The sequence below is a fragment of the Eschrichtius robustus genome, chromosome 11 (assembly GCF_028021215.1).
Source record: "Eschrichtius robustus isolate mEscRob2 chromosome 11, mEscRob2.pri, whole genome shotgun sequence".
Classification (NCBI taxonomy): domain Eukaryota; kingdom Metazoa; phylum Chordata; class Mammalia; order Artiodactyla; family Eschrichtiidae; genus Eschrichtius; species Eschrichtius robustus.
Window position 1 is genome coordinate 82,337,617 of NC_090834.1, and position 17,747 is coordinate 82,355,363.

Below are 17,747 nucleotides of genomic sequence, written 5' to 3' on the forward strand. Positions count from 1 at the left end.
AATCATTATTATTATATTTATACTATTATAAACTATATTATTAGATACTATATAAATTATACCATACTATAAAATTATTGTTGTTTTCATTAAGCACCGGAAATTGTTTGACTAGACTTACTAAAGGTTTACTATTTTATTTTTTTATCATTACTTCTTCCATCAAAAACTGGATAATTTTCCTTCTTCCCACAATATTTCCTCTAGGTTTTTCTCAGGGGAAGATATGTTAGAGGTAATTTCTCTCAGTTCTTGACAGTCAGTTTCTGAAAGATAGTTTTGCTGAATACACAATTATAACTGACAATTGTTTTCCTTCAGTGTTTTGAAGATATTATTCCACTGTTTCTGGCTTCCTTTACTGTTGCTAAGCAATGCATCTAGTTATTCCCCTATGGGCAGTTACTTCAGAGTCACTAATCTGTCACATACGGCCAGGCATGTAAGGAATAGGAGACTATTTTTAATTTAGGTAGGAGGAGTATGTCTGGAATAGAATTATGGTAGTGAGAATGGAATGGAAAAAAAATAAGATAAAACTGTAGTGCAAAGAAATGGTGGGATTTGCAAGTATGAAAAGAGAGATAAGAGCATTTTAAAATTGTATGTTATCATGATATATGTTAAAAGAGTAAGTGATATGCACACAAGGCCAAAATACATGCATGGTGCTATATGATAATATATCAATTACTTTATTTTTCTCTGTAAAGGAGGAAGGAGAATCCAACTATCTGGGGACCATTGCCATATTCTTAACTGGTTACTTAAAGCCTCCATAAATGGTACCAATGACTCAGAAGAATAAAGATTTCTATTGCAGGGCGTGGCAAATAATAGGTGCTCAATGAATGTTTGTTGAACTAAACCGATTGTAACAATTATATAAATATAATTGCCAATACCACCCAGGTTCCTTGGTTAAAACTGACCATGTGTAAGGCCAAATGTTAAATGTAATCCAAACTTATCCATCTATAAGAGACAAAAACAAGTTGTGGAATCCTCAAGTTTACAAAATACCAGCCATCCTTGATCGTTCATTCATGCATTTTGTATTCCTCAACCAGTAGACAGTGAAGTATAAATGCTACCTATGGTTTACAATCGCTGTAAATGAGCACATTTTTTTTCTCAGTAGTTGCATATGGTCACCTACCCTCCGAACACGGAGATATTTCTGTCATTAAATCTTCTCTTAGCCATGGCTTTCTCAAATGAGCCCAGAGCCCAAATTCTATTAATGGTTGGTACTGAAAAGAATTTTAAACAAAACAACGGCAACTTCCTCTGGAAGCTGTGACAGATAAGCCAGCATATTTCTATTTAATTGTGGAATAGCAATTTCTGCTATACTTAGATGCCCTGTTGTTGGAAATTTGCCCTTATCCAGTATTAGGAGATAGTGCTAAATACTTTTTCACAGCTAGATACATACCAGGGTACAGTAGAATGTGCAAACAATTCCTGTTGCAAACACAGAGCCCCAGAGATCAAACCCAGTCACTATGAAAGGAGAAAAAATATTGAAAGAATTTTCTCTAAGGAAAGTAAAAGAACAAACTTTATGAGGAAAAAGTCACAATATATTTGTCTGTGTTCTTTGTGCGCAAATGGAAATCAAATTAGAGTTGTCTCATTAAATTTTCTCACCTCTGATAAAGATTATTTTATTACATTATTATACCTCAACCCAGTCCATAATTTTCATGTAATGTTAAAAGCCAAATGTTTCCTCTTAAGATTCTGGAGGTTCCAATCTCTGCACCAATTGTTTGTTTGTTTGTTTTTCTTAACAAAGTTAGTCTGAGTACTTTGAAACCACCTAAACATTGACCATGAATAAATATTTCTCATTATAAGCACATAGCACAATTAAATTGAATACTGAGGACTTCTAATATTACAGGTATTATTATGAAATTTCTTTTACTTTTGTTTCTTCTTTCCTTTTTTTCCCTAGGATTCTATTCTTTCAAAGAGGTCAAGTATAAATCTTAAAATAATTACTACAAGCACATTTTACTCATGTATTCAGAGTATCTACTTCATGAGATTACTGAGAAAGGACCATATATTATAGATGACCTTATTTAGTGGTTGTGTATATACCATACAAAATTGTCAAACTTATGGTTACCAAATGGGAAAGGGAAGGAGTACGGATAAGTTAGTAGTATGGGATTACTGAAACACACTACTATACATACCTCACACCAGTCAGAATGGCCATCATCAAAAAATCTACAAAAATAAATGCTGGAGAGGGTGTGGAGAAAAGGCAACCCTCTTGCACTGTTGGTGGGAATGTAAATTGATACAGCCACCAGGGAGAACAGTATGGAGGTTCCTTAAAAAACTAAAAATAGAATTACCATATGACCCAGCAATCCCACTACTGGGCATATATCCTGAGAAAACCATAATTCAAAAAGACACGTGCACCCCAATGTTCATTGCAGCACTATTTGCAATAGCCAGGTTATGGAAGCAACCTAAATGCCCATAGACAGATGAATGGTTAAAGAAGATGTGGTACTCATACACAATGGAATATTACTCAGCCATAAAAAAGAATGAAATTGGGTCATTTGTAGAGACGTGGATGGACCTAGAGACTGTCATACAGAGTGAAGTAAGTCAGAAAGAGAAAAACAAATACCGTAGGTTAACGCATATATTTGGAATCTAGAAAAAAGGTACAGATGAACTGGTTTGCAAGGCAGAAACAGAGACACAGATGTAGAGAACAAACGTATGGACACCAAGGGGGGAAAGCAGGGGTGGGGGTGGCAGTGGTGAGATGAATTGGGAGATTGGGATTGACATATATACACTAATATGTATAAAATAGATAACTAATAAGAACCTGCTGTATAAAAAATAAATAAATAAAATTAAAAAAAAGACACACGTATCCCAGTGTTCATTGCAGCACTATTTACAATAGCCAGGACATGGAAACAACCTGAATATCCAATGACAGACAAATGGATAAAGAAGATGTGGTACACATACACAATGGAATATTACTCAGCCATAAAAAAGAATGAAATTGGGTCATTTGTAGAGATGTGGATGGACCTAGAGTCTGTCATACAGAGTTAAGTAAGTCAGAAAGAGAAAAACAAATATTGTATATTAACACATATATGTGGAATCTAGAAAAATGGTACAGATGAACCACTTGCAAGGCAGGAATAGAGACGCAGATGTAGAGAACAGACATGTGAACATGGGGGATGGGGAAGGGGAGGGTGGAATGAATTGGGAGATTAGGATTGACATATATACACTACTATGTGTAAAATAGGCAGCTAGTGGGAACCTTTTGTATAGCACAGAGAGATCAGCTCGGTGGTCTGTGATGACCTAGATGGGTGGGATTGGGGGGGAGGGTGGGAGGGAGGTCCAGCAGGGAGGGGATATATGTATACTTATAGCTGATTCACTTCATTGTACAGCAGAAACTAACACAACATTGTAAAGCAACTATACTCCAATAGAAAAAATAAAGATAAACAACAAAGATTTACTATATAGCACAAGGAACTATATTCAGTATCTTGTAATAACTTATAATGGAAAATAATTTGGAAAAAATATATATACAACTGAGTAACTTTGATGTACAATCTAACAAAACATACTGTAAATCAACCATACTTCAAAAACAATTGCCATAACTTCAGTGATTAGAAAACAAACAATAATCAAATTGGGTGTTTGGAACCATGTGGATAAAATCGAGTAACTAGTTATTTGCATTATTTTCAGTGTTCAATTTATAGAGCTTTATGTTGTGATAACTACAGTAATTCAAGCACCCTAACCACAGGAATGTCTCCTCAACAAGATGTTGTGTGTACATTTCTCAAGGTGACAAAGCATGTATAAAAATGGTGGACAGTACAAGAGAGTGTCGCTAGCTCACCTTGATTGAGGGCCAGAGCAGGAGCATACACCACCACTCCTGTGTAGAGAATCTGGTGGAGAGACAAGAGTCAGGTGAACAGTGAGAAAAGTGACACAGAAAGGAAGCCTGCCTAAAAAATTCCTTATGACCTTAGAGCTACATTTCCTTAAACTTCTTCATCAAACACTTCAATCCCATGCACTCTTGTTTTGAAGTCCTTGGCTACTGTAACTAATTTGCAGAAGGGATAATAAGCATGAGATGGCGGAAGAGTGTTGGACTTCTTTCTTTCTTTCTTTCTTTCTGGCTGTGTTGGGTCTTCGTTTCTGTGCGAGGGCTTTTTCTAGTTGCGGCAAGCGGGGGCCCCTCTTCATCGCGGTGCGCGGGCCTCTCACTATCGCGGCCTCTCTTGTTGCGGAGCACAGGCTCCAGACGCGCAGGCTCAGTACTTGTGGCTCACGGGCCTAGTTGCTCCCCAGACGCGCAGGCTCAGTACTTGTGGCTCCCGGGCCTAGTTGCTCCCCAGACGCGCAGGCTCAGTAATTGTGGCTCACGGGCCCAGTTGCTCCGCGGCATGTGGGATCTTCCCAGACCAGGGCTCGAACCCGTGTCCCCTGCATTGGCAGGCAGATTTTCAAACACTGCACCACCAGGGAAGCCCGAGTGTTGGACTTTTAAGATGGCTGCATATTTTGAGATTTTATGGCTAGATCTGGTATATTTCTGAAGGATATGAAAATAGGGTTCAAGGTAAGTTTTTGATTCACCCTTGCACAACCCCATCATACACATATCACCATGACACAAACACATTTTAGCAATTTGAAATATAAATTTTAGAGTGGAGATGGAAATAAACCGTGATTAGAACACCATGCAGGGAAAACTACCAACATGGGTGATCTTCATAGGGGGTATATCTTCAAGCTCCCAGAACTGCAGCCACTACACCGATGGAAGTGGATGGAGTCCCATTTAATTTTAAATGAAATTTCACCATTTAGAGATCCATGTGGGGTTTTAAAAGGCAAATATCTATGGACAGGTCAAGGAGCGGTGTTTCCCTCCTTTTCTTGTTCTTAAATCCTTCAGTCAGTGAGTGGGAGTTTTGATTAAGAAAAGAGAAGGTAGTTATCTTCTAGCAGAAAGTTCTTGGTGAGTCACGGGAAATGCATTGAGGGTGTCCCACAGGTAAGTGTGGGGCAGCAAGAGGGCACCCTAGAACCCAGGAGAGGAGTACAAAGGGGGAATGTGGGAATATTGGTTTGAGAGTATAGTCTTAAACAGATTTTCAGCAAAATGGGTATTTCTGGTTCAACATAGTTTACTAGTAAAAAACAAAACAAAACAGAATTAGTTACCAGATCATTTCATATCAAAAGCAACTTGAACAGGTTAAATAAGAGTTCAAAATATATTTAAGAAAAAGCTTTTTTTTTCCCTTGGTGGTTTATTTTATATATATATATATTTGTTTGTCATTATTTGTACAGATATGTGGGGTCTATGAAATGTGGAAATACCTTGATATAATCACTTGTCTTGAAAGTGCTATCCTTAGAAGAAAGTAGTTTCTTCTTAGTGTTTAATCTTTCGTTTAATTGTGTTAATTGCCCCCTGAAATAAACAAACCCATACCTGTCATTCCCCAATCCACCTCTGCAGCAACCCTGACCACTTACCGTCTGCAAGATGTAGATGACTGTGGCCGCATAGCGAACTGGTTTGTTGAATCGTAGTTGTAAGTACTAGAAAGAACAGAGAGAAGGACATGCAAAGAATCAGCAAATTTTATATAAGGGCTGCTAAGAAGGTTTTCTGTTTTCTTGGTATTTCTCTGAGTTTAGTGCTTAGTTTATAACATGATTTTACGCTATCTGTACTTGGGAGAAAAGGAAACAAATTTGGATTATTTAAAGTCAAAGATATAGTAAAACTCAATTTTTGCTCAAGCTTCCCTTGATGGTCAGAGAAGATAAATGTTTTTTGTTTTTAAATTGTTATTGCTTCAATAAAACCCAGATTTTCTGGCTCATTATCCAGGGCTCTTCCTAGTGGATATGCTAAAGCCATTATTTCCTTTTATATCCCCACTGTCCCCAGGTTCAGCTCAGGCCTTCCTTTCCTCTTTCCCAGATCAATGCAGTAGCCCCCTAACTGACCTCTCTAATTCCAAGCCTTGCCCACTCATTCCACCAACCACACACCTGCTGCATTGATTCTCCTAAAGCAGACCTCTGGTCATGTCATGCTTTTCCTCAAACTTTCCAGTGATTCTCTATCATTGACAAAACAAAATGCACATCCCAGGCTTGACATTCTAAACCCTCTACTGTCTGACCCACACCCTTCCTGTCTTAGCTCACATCACTAACCCTCACATGATTTATTCTCCACATAAAATCATTATGTATAATTCAACCAGCATGCTTTGTACTCTGCAGATTTGTCCTTTGTGTAGGCAGATTTTCAGTGTGAGAGAGCCTTCCTCTCTCCAAATTCACCAATTCTTGGTCATCTTTCAAAAAGGATAGCCCAATTGCCATTCCTATTCCTACTCATACTTTCTCCTCTGAGCATTTAGGGCAATTATATTAAACTTCTTTCATATGTAATAACACTTGATCACCTGCTGCCTTGTATTTTAGCATTGGATTCACATATCTTACTGTATTTGTTTCCTATGGCTACTGTAACAAAATATCACAAATTTGGTGGCTTAACGCAACAGAAATGTGTTCTCTTACAGTTCTGGAAGCCAGGAGCTCAAAATCAAGTTCACTGGGCCAAAGTCAAAGTGTTGGCAGGGCTCTGCTCCCTCTGGAGGTCTTAGGGAAGAATTTACTTCTTGTTTCTTTGGAGTTTTTGGTGGCTGCAGGCAGTCCTTTAGCTTTTAGCTTTATCACTCTAATCTCTGCCTCTTTGGTCACACTGCCTTTTCTTCTGTCTGTCAAATCTCCTTCTGCCTCCCTCATATAAATGTGATCATACTTAAGGCCTGCCTGGTTAAACCAGGATAATCTCTCCATCTCAAGATCTTTAACTTAATCAACTTTGCAAAGATCTCTTTTTCTAAACCATATAAGGTAACAGTCACAGGTTCCTGGGATTAGAACATTTATTATGATTTTTAGAGGGAGGGGGATGCATTTTTCAGCCTACCACACTTACTTTCCCTGGTACATGTAAACAGGGTCTTATTTTATTCATTTTATCTTCGTCTTTCATGTATTCATTCACTTAACAAATATTTATTACTTGCCCTCTATATGGCATTCTGATATACAATGATAGCAAATATTATATAGTTCATGTCACAAAGGATTTTACAGATTAGAGGAGACCATTAACAAATTTATACTAAAGTAAAGTTACAGTGATGGTATGTACTAGAAGAAAAGCTACAGGGAGCTGTGAACACACTAAACAGATGGATCTGATTTACTGTTGGAGGTCAAGAAAGGTATTCCTGAACAAGTATTCTAGAAGGCACTAGTATTTGTCTTCCAGTGCATGGTAAACATGTACTGAATGAACAAAATAAATGTTAAAAGTAGCAAATGACTTGAGGACTTAATATCCTGGTAGTAGTACTTGGTAGTAATTTCTAATTGGTAGTAGTTCTTTATTATCTAATTTAAGAAAAATCATTCGGATTAAACCAGGAGTTTACTGATGTGTCCTTTTCCTAGAAACGATACATAAGTAAGTGTGGATTGATGGCTTAAGGTGGAAACTTCTTTGAAACCCTAGAAAAGACTCCTCTTGACAGAATTGTCACTCAGTTTCACACTAATCCACATCTCCCAATTTACTGCTCAACCCTTCCCCCAAGGAAAGAACCACCTTATTTTCAGACCATCTTTCTTCAGACAACACATTCAGTACACTGTGAGTCAGGTAATAATCCAGTGGATGTGTGACTGAGGGCACCAGGTATGAGGAAAATATTTTTAAAGAAGTAAGGAAGTCACTGAGAGAGGAACTGAAAGTCTCAGCTATCATAGGATAAAGAACAGTGCAAAACTTTTAAGCTGAAGACAACATGGGTTCAAATCACATGTCCTTGGAAAGATTAGTTTATTGCACTAAACGATGCCCACCTCTTTCTAAAATTGGCATTTGTAGGATCTAATGGTATCGTGTACGATAACGTCAAGTGCAGGGACAGGAATATAGTGGGATCTTAGTGACTGTAGTAGTCATTGTGGGTGTGACCCCTGGAGCTTATTGGCACTCTCTGTCCCAGTACATGTTGATAGCATCTAACTGCACCGTGATTTTCTGCTTGAGAGCTTTATCTCACCCCTTGCACAGGGCATACTAGAAGTGCTTGGGGGTGTTATCATTGGCTTTCAGCCAATGACAAAAGGAAGTTGGACCAAAAAATCCCAGTTATTTTCATTTCAAGGAGGCCAACCCTGATATGTGATCTGTACTGTCCCCCAGAAATCCCCAGTGAGATAGAACCTCAGTTGCTCACAATTACAACCTGCTCAAAAACAAACCTTTTATTGGCTTCCTTTTTTTCCATGTCTTACTTGCCACTTGCCTACCAATGCTTAATAAAATCATTTCCCCCCAAAATGACTTGCATTCAACTCCTTGTCTCAGGATTTGCTTCTGGGGGAACACAACTTAAGACAGTAATATTTCTACCAAATATGATTCAAGTGGAGACTGCAAAATTGCTTGTGTAATGAGCTGTGTCTTCTGGTTGATAGGGATTCTTTTCCCATCACATGAAGAGCCCAGGATAGCCTACTAGAGGATGAGACCAAGTGTAGTATGCTACAAGCTGTCCCATCTGAGTTCCCCTAGACCAACGAGCCACTAACCAACCCACTAGCTGATGGCAGTTACAGAGATGGCCCCAAGTAAGACCAGAAGAACCTTACTGTCTTACTAGACTCTCTTGAGCTCAGGTCAGATTACTGATCCACAAAATTGTGAGCACGTAAAATTGTTCATTTAAGAAATTTACTTTGGGATGTATGTTACACAGCAATAGATAACTGATATAAAATGTGGTATCAGAAGTGGAGAAATGTAACAAAATCCAAACTATGTGATATTGGCTTTGGGACTGTTTGGCATATGAAGTCTAGGAAAGCAAAGGGGAAATTGTTCCTGAAAAATGGAAAGGTAGTGAGAAAATTGCTATAGGAATCTGCAAAAGTCAATGGTTTTAACATCTCAGTTTAGTTCCTCTAAATTCAGTCAATTCAGTCAAACTAGAGAGACAGTATTAAGAAAAATATATATGAAAAAAGAAAGAACTAGATCAGAAGTAAGACACCTTGAATTCTAGTTTGAGCTTTGCCACTATCTCACTCTGTAATCTAAGCCTCTGGTTTCTCATCCATGAAATAAGAGACTATTCAAACTGCATAATTCTCCATCTGAAAGATTGTATTCACTCACTCACGTATCCAATGGTCATCCTGGATCGGTGTATAGCTGTAACTACAGTCAAAAGTAAAAATGGAAGTTCAGCAGAAAAGTTGCATGCTTTGTGCTTGCTTTTAAAAATAGCACAGGTAACATTTACCATCATGGTCAATTATTTTCAAAACCCCAAACCTGATATAGCCACACTATTTTCCATCTCAGGAAATAAGTCCACTTTTCATGTTGGTTCAAGTATCATGGAGCCATCCTTGACTCCTCTTTCTGTCTCACTCTCCACATGCAATTCATAAAAGAATCCTGGCACCTCCTCCACCCCTTTCAAAATTTCACTTGCATCATCCCCTCTGTCTCCACGCTAATACCATCATTCTTGCCTAGATTACAGCAATAGCTTCCTAACTAGACCCCCTGCTTCAGCAGTAAAAACCTTATAATTAGCCTCAACATACAGCTAGAGTAATACTCTTAAAATACAAATCACATTACAGCACCCTCCTGCCCAAACAGTGCAATGGCCCATCTCACTGAGAGTAAAAACCAATCCTTATAATGACCTAAAAAGGCCTCATAACATTGGTTTAGACCCTATCACACCCTAAATATCCATTTTACAACAAATATTTTGTCACTTTATCTACTATACTGAAATAATACTCAATAATGATATCTTATACCTACACATTTAATTTCTCAAATTTTAAATATAATTAATAAAATGCCACAAATGTAATTTAAAGGAGAACTAAAAGGAAAGCAATTTACAGAAAAAAAAAAAGTGTATAATCTATGCTTAGAAAACACTATGCAAGAAGTAGTAGCCTGGGCATTATAATGAAGAAGTCTGGATTAGAGAGAAGTAAGTAGTTCAGAAACTATTTAGTTTAAGAAGTCCAAGAAAAATGAGAAAGCAGGTAGACATCAGCTCACAAGGTAGTGTTAAGGGTAAATAAGACTGGATCTATTAATGTTTGATAAGAGAAAGAGGAAAATAACTCTAAGTGAAGTGGAGACAACATGATGAGACCAATTATAAACTGTCCAAGTGGAGATAATGAAAATGTATGATATTGCAAATGAGCTGAGCCTAATTTATAACTTGAGGGTGAGAACAGTTCCTTATGCTTTGACATGGGAGAGGAGAGTGACAAAGTAGCACAGATGGCATAGATTAGTCTTGAAATCCCCCTGCATATCAAAGCATTTAAATCAGTTGGCTATTGCCAATCCCAAAACTCAATGGCTTAAAAACCAAGGACTTAATATTTCTCACAAGTTTTAGGATTGGCTGGGTGATTCCTCTACTTGATTCTCCAGGGCTGCCATGGGGCTGCAATCAATGGGAAGGTCAGCTGGGGGAGAAAATCCAAGATGGCATCACTCACATGTCTGGTGATTGGTGTTGGCTGCTGGCCAGTGTGCTTCTGTTCTTCTCTACTTGTTCACTCATCCTCCAGAAGCTAGAACAACTAGACCCACTTCCTGACATAGCTCTATCAGGACAAATTCCAAGAAGGCAAAGGCAGAAGCTATAAGCCTCATGAGACTTAAGCTTCCAATTCACACATCACTTCTGCCACATGCTATTGGTCAAAGCAAGTCAAAAGGCCATCCCAGATTCAAGAGTTTGGGAAATAGACTCTACCCTTTCAGTTTTCACTACTTTAAAAGACCCTGGTAAGAATATCTATGGCTAGGTAGCAGAAAATGGACGATGAACAAATAAACATAAATTCAAGTTTCTATACACAGATTGGTAAAAATTTGGGGACTGTAATAGCAAGAAAAATAATGATAAATAATATAAAACTCTTCCATGGCATTTACAACTTGCCAGGCTCTGTTAAAAGTATTTGCATGTAATAACTCATTTACTCCTCACAGACATTCTTTAAGATAAGTAGTTTTATTATTCTTATTTTACATGTGTGAAAATCAGGTACAGAGAAGGTAAGTCATTTTCCCAAAGTCATGCAGCTAGTTAAGCAGCAGAGCTAGTATTCAAAGCCAAGTAGCCTAAGTTTAGAGTTCATACTTTTAACCCCATGCCACACTGCTAATTCTTTTTTTTTTTAATTAATTAATTTATTTATTTATTTTTGGCTGCATTGGGTCTTTGTTGCTGCATGCAGGCTTTCTCTAGTTGCAGTGAGTGGGGGGCTACTCTTCCCTGTGGTGCACGGGCTTCTCGTTGCGGTGGCTTCTCCTGTTGCAGAGCACGGGCTCTAGGCGCGTGGGCTTCAGTAGTTGTGGCACATGGGCTCAGTAGTTGTGGCTCGTGGGCTCTAGAGCACAGGCTCAGTAGTTGTGGCGCACGGGCTTAGTTGCTCCGCGGCATGTGGGATCTTCCCGGACCAGGGCTCCAACCCATGTCCCCTGCACTGGCAGGCGGACTCTTAACCCCTGCGCCACCAGGGAAGTCCCCACACTGCTAATTCTTATAAAGAAAGAGGCAGTCCCAAAATATGTACTTTACACAATCTGAATTTCTTCTTATTAGGGTACTACAATTTTAAAAATATGTAAAGGGCAAAGGTAAATGGTAAATTAAATTCAATGAAATGCTTATATGTCCCCTATCTGTACTGTCTCAAATCTCCTCACCTATGTATTTGCAATTGGTTTAATGTAGTAACTGAACTGTTTTACTAAAACTGTACAATCCACTGTACAATCTTGACTAAGTCATCTATCTGTAGCTCTGTTTTCTTAGGTGAAAAGTGACAATACACAATGTTCTTCCTGCTTTTCAGAATACTGATGTTAATAATAATACAAGTAATAACATCAGCTTTCCTTCATTGAGAATCTCCTACAAGTTAGGCAGTATATTAGATATTTACTTACAGGTTCTCATTTAATCATTGAAGTAGCCTTGTGGGCTTGACTTTGTTATTTCTGTTATACAGATGGAAGGTGTAGGTGTCTGTAGATGTCTTTGGATACAAGTGTATCTGTATCCAAAGCTTAAGCTTTCCCCAATAACACTGCAATATTTTTTCCCATGATGTGTAATTGCCATGAAAAAAGTGAGTGTTTTTCAACTATCATGGGTTATTATCAAGACGATGTGTATTACTAGAGAAAAAAGCAAGAATAACAAAACATGTTCAAGTGGAGGGGAAAGAGCGACTACCTCCCAAAGTGAAGATGAAGGAAGTAGTTGTCTTACCTCATATGTGCTGGTGATGCCAGATCTGTAGAACACAGGGAGAAAGAGCTCTGATGTGAAGATGATAACAAATGCGTATGCAATGAAGAAGAGGATGAAGGATGCCCCAAAGCGGTAGACCTCGGCCGGGGTCCCCAGAACAGTGACAGCGGACATGAAGCTGGCTGTCAGAGACAACGCCACGGGGCCAAAGGTCATTTGCCGTCCCCCAACCAGAAACTCCCTTGAAGTTGCCTTTTTTCTCTCCCTAATGGCAAAGAACACCCCAATTCCAGAAGAAATGACAAAGAGAGCTGCAAAGACTACATAATCCCAAACTTCAAAGTTCTTCACCTCCATGCTGGGAAGTATGAAACCAGAGAGTTGCTCTCAACCTGGTCTCAGGGAGAAGTTCTTTCCAAAAGCAAAGCTCAGTATAGTAGACGCTTTTCCAGGAGAGGAGACTGTGGTTGTGTGAAGAGAATGATGACCAGAGGCGCTTGTGTAGCACTTCGGAAACCAAGTTGTACTCAGGGAAGATCTCAAAAGTTGACGGCAAAGAGGGATCTGGTAGTGGTACCAACAGATGAGAACTTGAAATCTGACCCTGGCCTGGAGCTGTCTTTTCCTCTGCTAAAGCATATGCCACAGAGAAGGAATTCAGATGTGTTCCGAAATTAATAACCACCGGGGGTGGAATGGACTTGCCAGATAACATGCTCTTTAATCTCCTAGACTTTTTTAAACTTAAGGTTAAACATTACTGGGAACCATAGAAGTGATACAACTTCACCACCTCAGCATTTTTAATGAGTGAAACAGAATCTGTAAAATGCCAGCACAACTATCACCTGTATCTTCCTTCTGAGTAAGGGAGGGTGAAGGTGTGTACTTGCAACTCCATGAGACGGTGGGTGTGGGGGAAAAGGAGTAAAGAACGAGGGATCAGGAGACCTTTGCTCAAGTTGGTGCAAACTTAAGTGAGCTGTGATATTGCTGATGAAATATTTAACCCCTCAGAGCTTCATCTGGAACATGGCATAATAACATCTCAGAGGGTTATGATGAGTCTTTAAGTGTCTCTGACTTTCTGACCCTCTTTATTCTGATAATAATTAGCTATTATGTGTGCTTATAGTGAAGCACCCTGGAACATAATAGAGTTGACTCTCTTTTGACTCTAGGCTTCAGAAAATAAATTTACCAATAATTAACAAATCGTTTGTAGTCCTCAGTTTTATCTTTTCTGTCTCTCCTTCATTTTGACCCATTCACAACTCTTGTACACAGAGGTTAAGTTTTAGTTAAGACCAGGACAAATGAGAGAAAGAAGGTAAGAATCCAGTTATAGATTCTTTTTCTTATGTGCCTTAAAATTATTTCTCTTTTTTATTTTTTTAATTTTACATTGGAGTATAGTCGATTAACAATGTCGTGTTAGTTTCAGGTGTACAGCAATGTGATTCAGTTATACATATACATATACATGTAGCTATTCTTTTTCAAATTCCTTTCCCATTTAGGTTATTACAGAATACTGAGCAGAATTCCCTGTGCCATACAGTAGGTCCTTGTTGGTTATCTATGTAAAATATAGCAGTGTGTACATGTCAATCCCACACTCCCTATCTATCCCTCCCCCCCAGCCTTCCCCACTGGTAATCATAAGTTCATTCTCTAAGTCTGTGAGTCTGTTTCTGTTTTGCACAACAAAGGAAACCACAAACAAAACAAAAAGACCACCCACAGAATGGGAGAAAATATTTGCAAATGATGCAACCGACAAGGGATTAGTCTCCAAAATTTACAAACAGCTCATGAGCTCAATATCAAAAAAAAAAACAACCCAATCAAAAAAATGGACAGAAGACCTAAATAGACATTTCTCCAAAGAAGACATACAGATGGCCCAGAGGCACATGAAAAGATGCTCAATGTCACTAATTATTAGAGAAATGCAAATCAAAACTACAATGAGATATCACCTCACACTGGTCAGAATGGCCATCATCAAAAAAATTTACAAACGATAAATGCTAGAGAGGGTGTGGAGACAAGGGAACCCTCCTACACTGTTTGTGGGAATGTAAATTGGTACAGCCACTATGGAGAGCAGTATGGAAGTTCCTTAAGAAACTAAAAATAGAACTACCATATGATACAGCAATCCCACTCCTGGGCATATATCTGCAGAAAAACATGGTTTGAAAGGATACACACACCCCAATGTTCATTGCAGCACTGTTTACAATAGCCAAGACATGCAGGCAACCTAAATGTCCATTGACAGGTGAATGGATAAAGAAGGTACAGTACATATATGTGATGGAATATTACTCAGCCATTAAAAAGAATGAAATCATGCCATTTGCAGCTACATGGTTGGACCTGGAGATTATCATACTAAGTGAAGTAAGTCAGACAGAGAAAGACAAATATCATATGATGTCGCTTACATGTGGAATTTTTTTTTAAATTTTACACTTTATTTATTTATTTATTTATTTTTGGCTGTGTTGGGTCTTCGTTTCTGTGCGTGGGCTTTTCTCTAGTTGCGGCGAGTGGGGGCCACTCTTCATCGCGGTGCACGCGCCTCTCACTGTCGTGGCCTCTCTTGTTGTGGAGCACAGGCTCCAGACGCGCAGGCTCAGTAGTTGTGGCTCACGGGCCTAGTTGCTCCACAGCATGTGGGATCTTCCCCGACCAGGGCTCGAACCCGTGTCCCCTGAATTGGCAGGCAGATTCTCAACCACTGCGCCACCAGGGAAGCCCTGGAATTTTAAAAAAAAATGATACAAATGAACTTATTTACAAAACAGTTATGGATTCTTGATTCTGCTCCTATTAGACTCTGTTTATTGTTCTGAAGTACCCCCAGCAAGCTTCTGGAGGACAATTTCTCTACATCATTCATGCTTCTCCTGCCTTCTCAAAGGTCTTCCCCAACACCATCCCTACAAAACCAGTATGTTCCACAAGATCTAGTTCATGTCTATCTTGCTCTGTGGAGCCTTCCCTGACTCACATCTCCTGCTGCCTTCTCCCCCAACTCCTGTAGGAAGCAGCCTCCCTTGTTACTCACTTTTTACTCTGAGAATATCCTCACCTATTTTAAAGAATCTCTATGTGTATGTCTGTATGAGCCAGTCAGCAGTTGTAGATGACCAACTCATTGAAGGCAGAGGCACAAGACCTGGTCCAGAGTGCCCAGTATGTAGTTATTATGTAGCTATACATAGTTAGCTATTGTAGAAAGTAAGGAACTCATCCAGAAAGCAAGAGAAGAAAACAAAAATTATCCATAATGTCCAAGGCCAGAAATATTTCCTATCAAACAGAGGAAACTTTAATTTTGTTTTTGACATCTGAGTAACTGAATGAATCTTTTATTTTTTGTTTAGTCTGGGTACTGTCTGCACTCCCTACTTTGATCCATGGATTTGAATTTGACCACACAAAGCTTTGATGGCTGAAATATGCTTTTAGTTGCAAATAAATGTGCAAAAACTCTGCCAGGATTTGTCTGTGTCCTGTTGTTTAAATTCCTCCTCTAAGTTTACACAGTTGATACAATCAGGGTTAATGGGAAAAATAGGTCTTTAATATTTTGTCTTAACCTTGGCTTTTACTAATTTGTACCATGGGGTATTCTAATTATATAACAGATTTTTATTTGTTAACAGTCTCAGCAGAAAATCAGAGCTCCAGCTTTCAGAAGCTTGACTATTTTATGCTTTAATATTAACATCACTTAAGTGTTAATGTTCAATCCACAAGGCATGTGGACAACTTGTACAAGTCTGGTGAATGTTAATTCAAAACACTATTATTACATCAATGAGGTCCCGAGGTTAAATACTAGAAGCTTGTAGCTGAAAAGTTGATGAGTACTGCTGATTCAATTAACCTTCATCAAGAAACAGTATTATCTACGTGACTTCCACTGGTCTTGGACTTCAAAACAGTGGGGAAGCAGAGTGGCTAATGGTTCAGGATGTGAACCTCATGCCTCTCACAGTAAAGTATTCCTTGCTTTCAACATTTTGCTGATTATAAGGCACAGCATTAATGTATTAATTTAATTCTCAGTTATTCTCTATTTCTTTACACTTTCTCCCTTTGGTAGTATCCAGTGTCTTCATACTCTCTGTCTATCCCATTGAAACTCACTCAATACAAGGTTCATGCTGATTATAAAGCATAACACCCATTTATTCATAACTTTTCAGGGAAAACAAAAAGCCAACACATTCAATGGCTATGTAAATTAGAAAGTACATCCCTATGTCAGAAATACTAACATAGGAGGGGAACAAAGGAAAATGTGCTTCTTTGGAGAAATCTCAGTATCTCCTGCACCCTCTTGCAGGGGCCTCCAAGGCCACCACCTCTACTTTATTCCTTTAGTGTAAAGCTGGGACCCTTGTTAGAATGTAAACACCATCACCTGCCACACATACACACACACACACACACACACACACACACACACACACACTACCTTAACAAGGCCCAGCTACTCAATTACCCTCTTGTCTAATAGGTTAGGTTCATAGTTGTGATCATTTGTAGTCTCTGTAGTGTAAAATAGTTCTGCACCTGGCATAGAGTATTTATAACGGAAAAGAGGAAAACAGTTGGACATTGAATGCTACCAAGGTAAGGGTGGGGGGAAGGGTAAAGAACTGGAAGGATAGGGTATCCAGGGAAAAGAACCACTGTTGCAATATTCCTAATAGCAGGCTATGCACACCATGTTTACGTTGGCCTAGGACAGAAAGGAGAAAAATAGGATAGGACTTGTCCATTTTGAGATTGCATTATCACTATATTACCTTTTCGTGGCTGTTATTTTGTTTTGTTTTGAATTTGGACAGGGAAGTGGTATGATCAGAACTGTGCCTCAGAGAGATTAATTCATTCTAATAATTTTACATGATGAATGAATTTTTTAATCCAGTGGACATTATTAAGGGTGACTCAAAGAACTCCCCACATGGTAAGTAAGCTGCTTAAATCAGGTTTTAAAAGCAGTCCTCCCCATAAAGTTCTTCTCTCAATGATCATGCCTATCAAACCAACCCCTAGGAGACAAACTAGTGTGTCAAGCTACAGTTGAACAGAAATTATCGTGTTTTTTTTTCAAACTGCAAAGGGACTGCACCCATTTTTCTCTTCCAAGGGAAATTGAATAATTCCTATCCTGAGGAAGAAAATTCTATATAATTCTTACAGAGACTGATGAAGAAGGGACCACATCCAAGAATTTTA

The 17,747-nt window shown here is 38.7% G+C and overlaps 1 protein-coding gene across 2 annotated transcripts in view; it reads right to left on the reverse strand.

The window, feature by feature from the left end:
• The window catches only part of SLC5A12 (solute carrier family 5 member 12), a 46,638-nt gene extending 33,471 nt beyond the window's left edge, over nucleotides 1–13,167 (reverse strand). The window contains exons 1-4 of one of the 2 annotated variants that reach the window (XM_068555703.1): nucleotides 12,831–13,167; nucleotides 5,599–5,664; nucleotides 3,935–3,986; nucleotides 1,439–1,506 (exon numbers count right to left, since the gene is read on the reverse strand). In XM_068555703.1, the coding sequence (XP_068411804.1) occupies nucleotides 1,439–1,506; nucleotides 3,935–3,986; nucleotides 5,599–5,664; nucleotides 12,831–12,836 (192 nt within the window). In that variant the 5' untranslated portion in view covers nucleotides 12,837–13,167. Of the gene's footprint in view, nucleotides 1–1,438; nucleotides 1,507–3,934; nucleotides 3,987–5,598; nucleotides 5,665–12,497 lie in introns of both variants that reach the window. The other variant, XM_068555702.1, reaches the window with a different exon arrangement.
• Nucleotides 13,168–17,747: the final 4,580 nt, after the last annotated feature.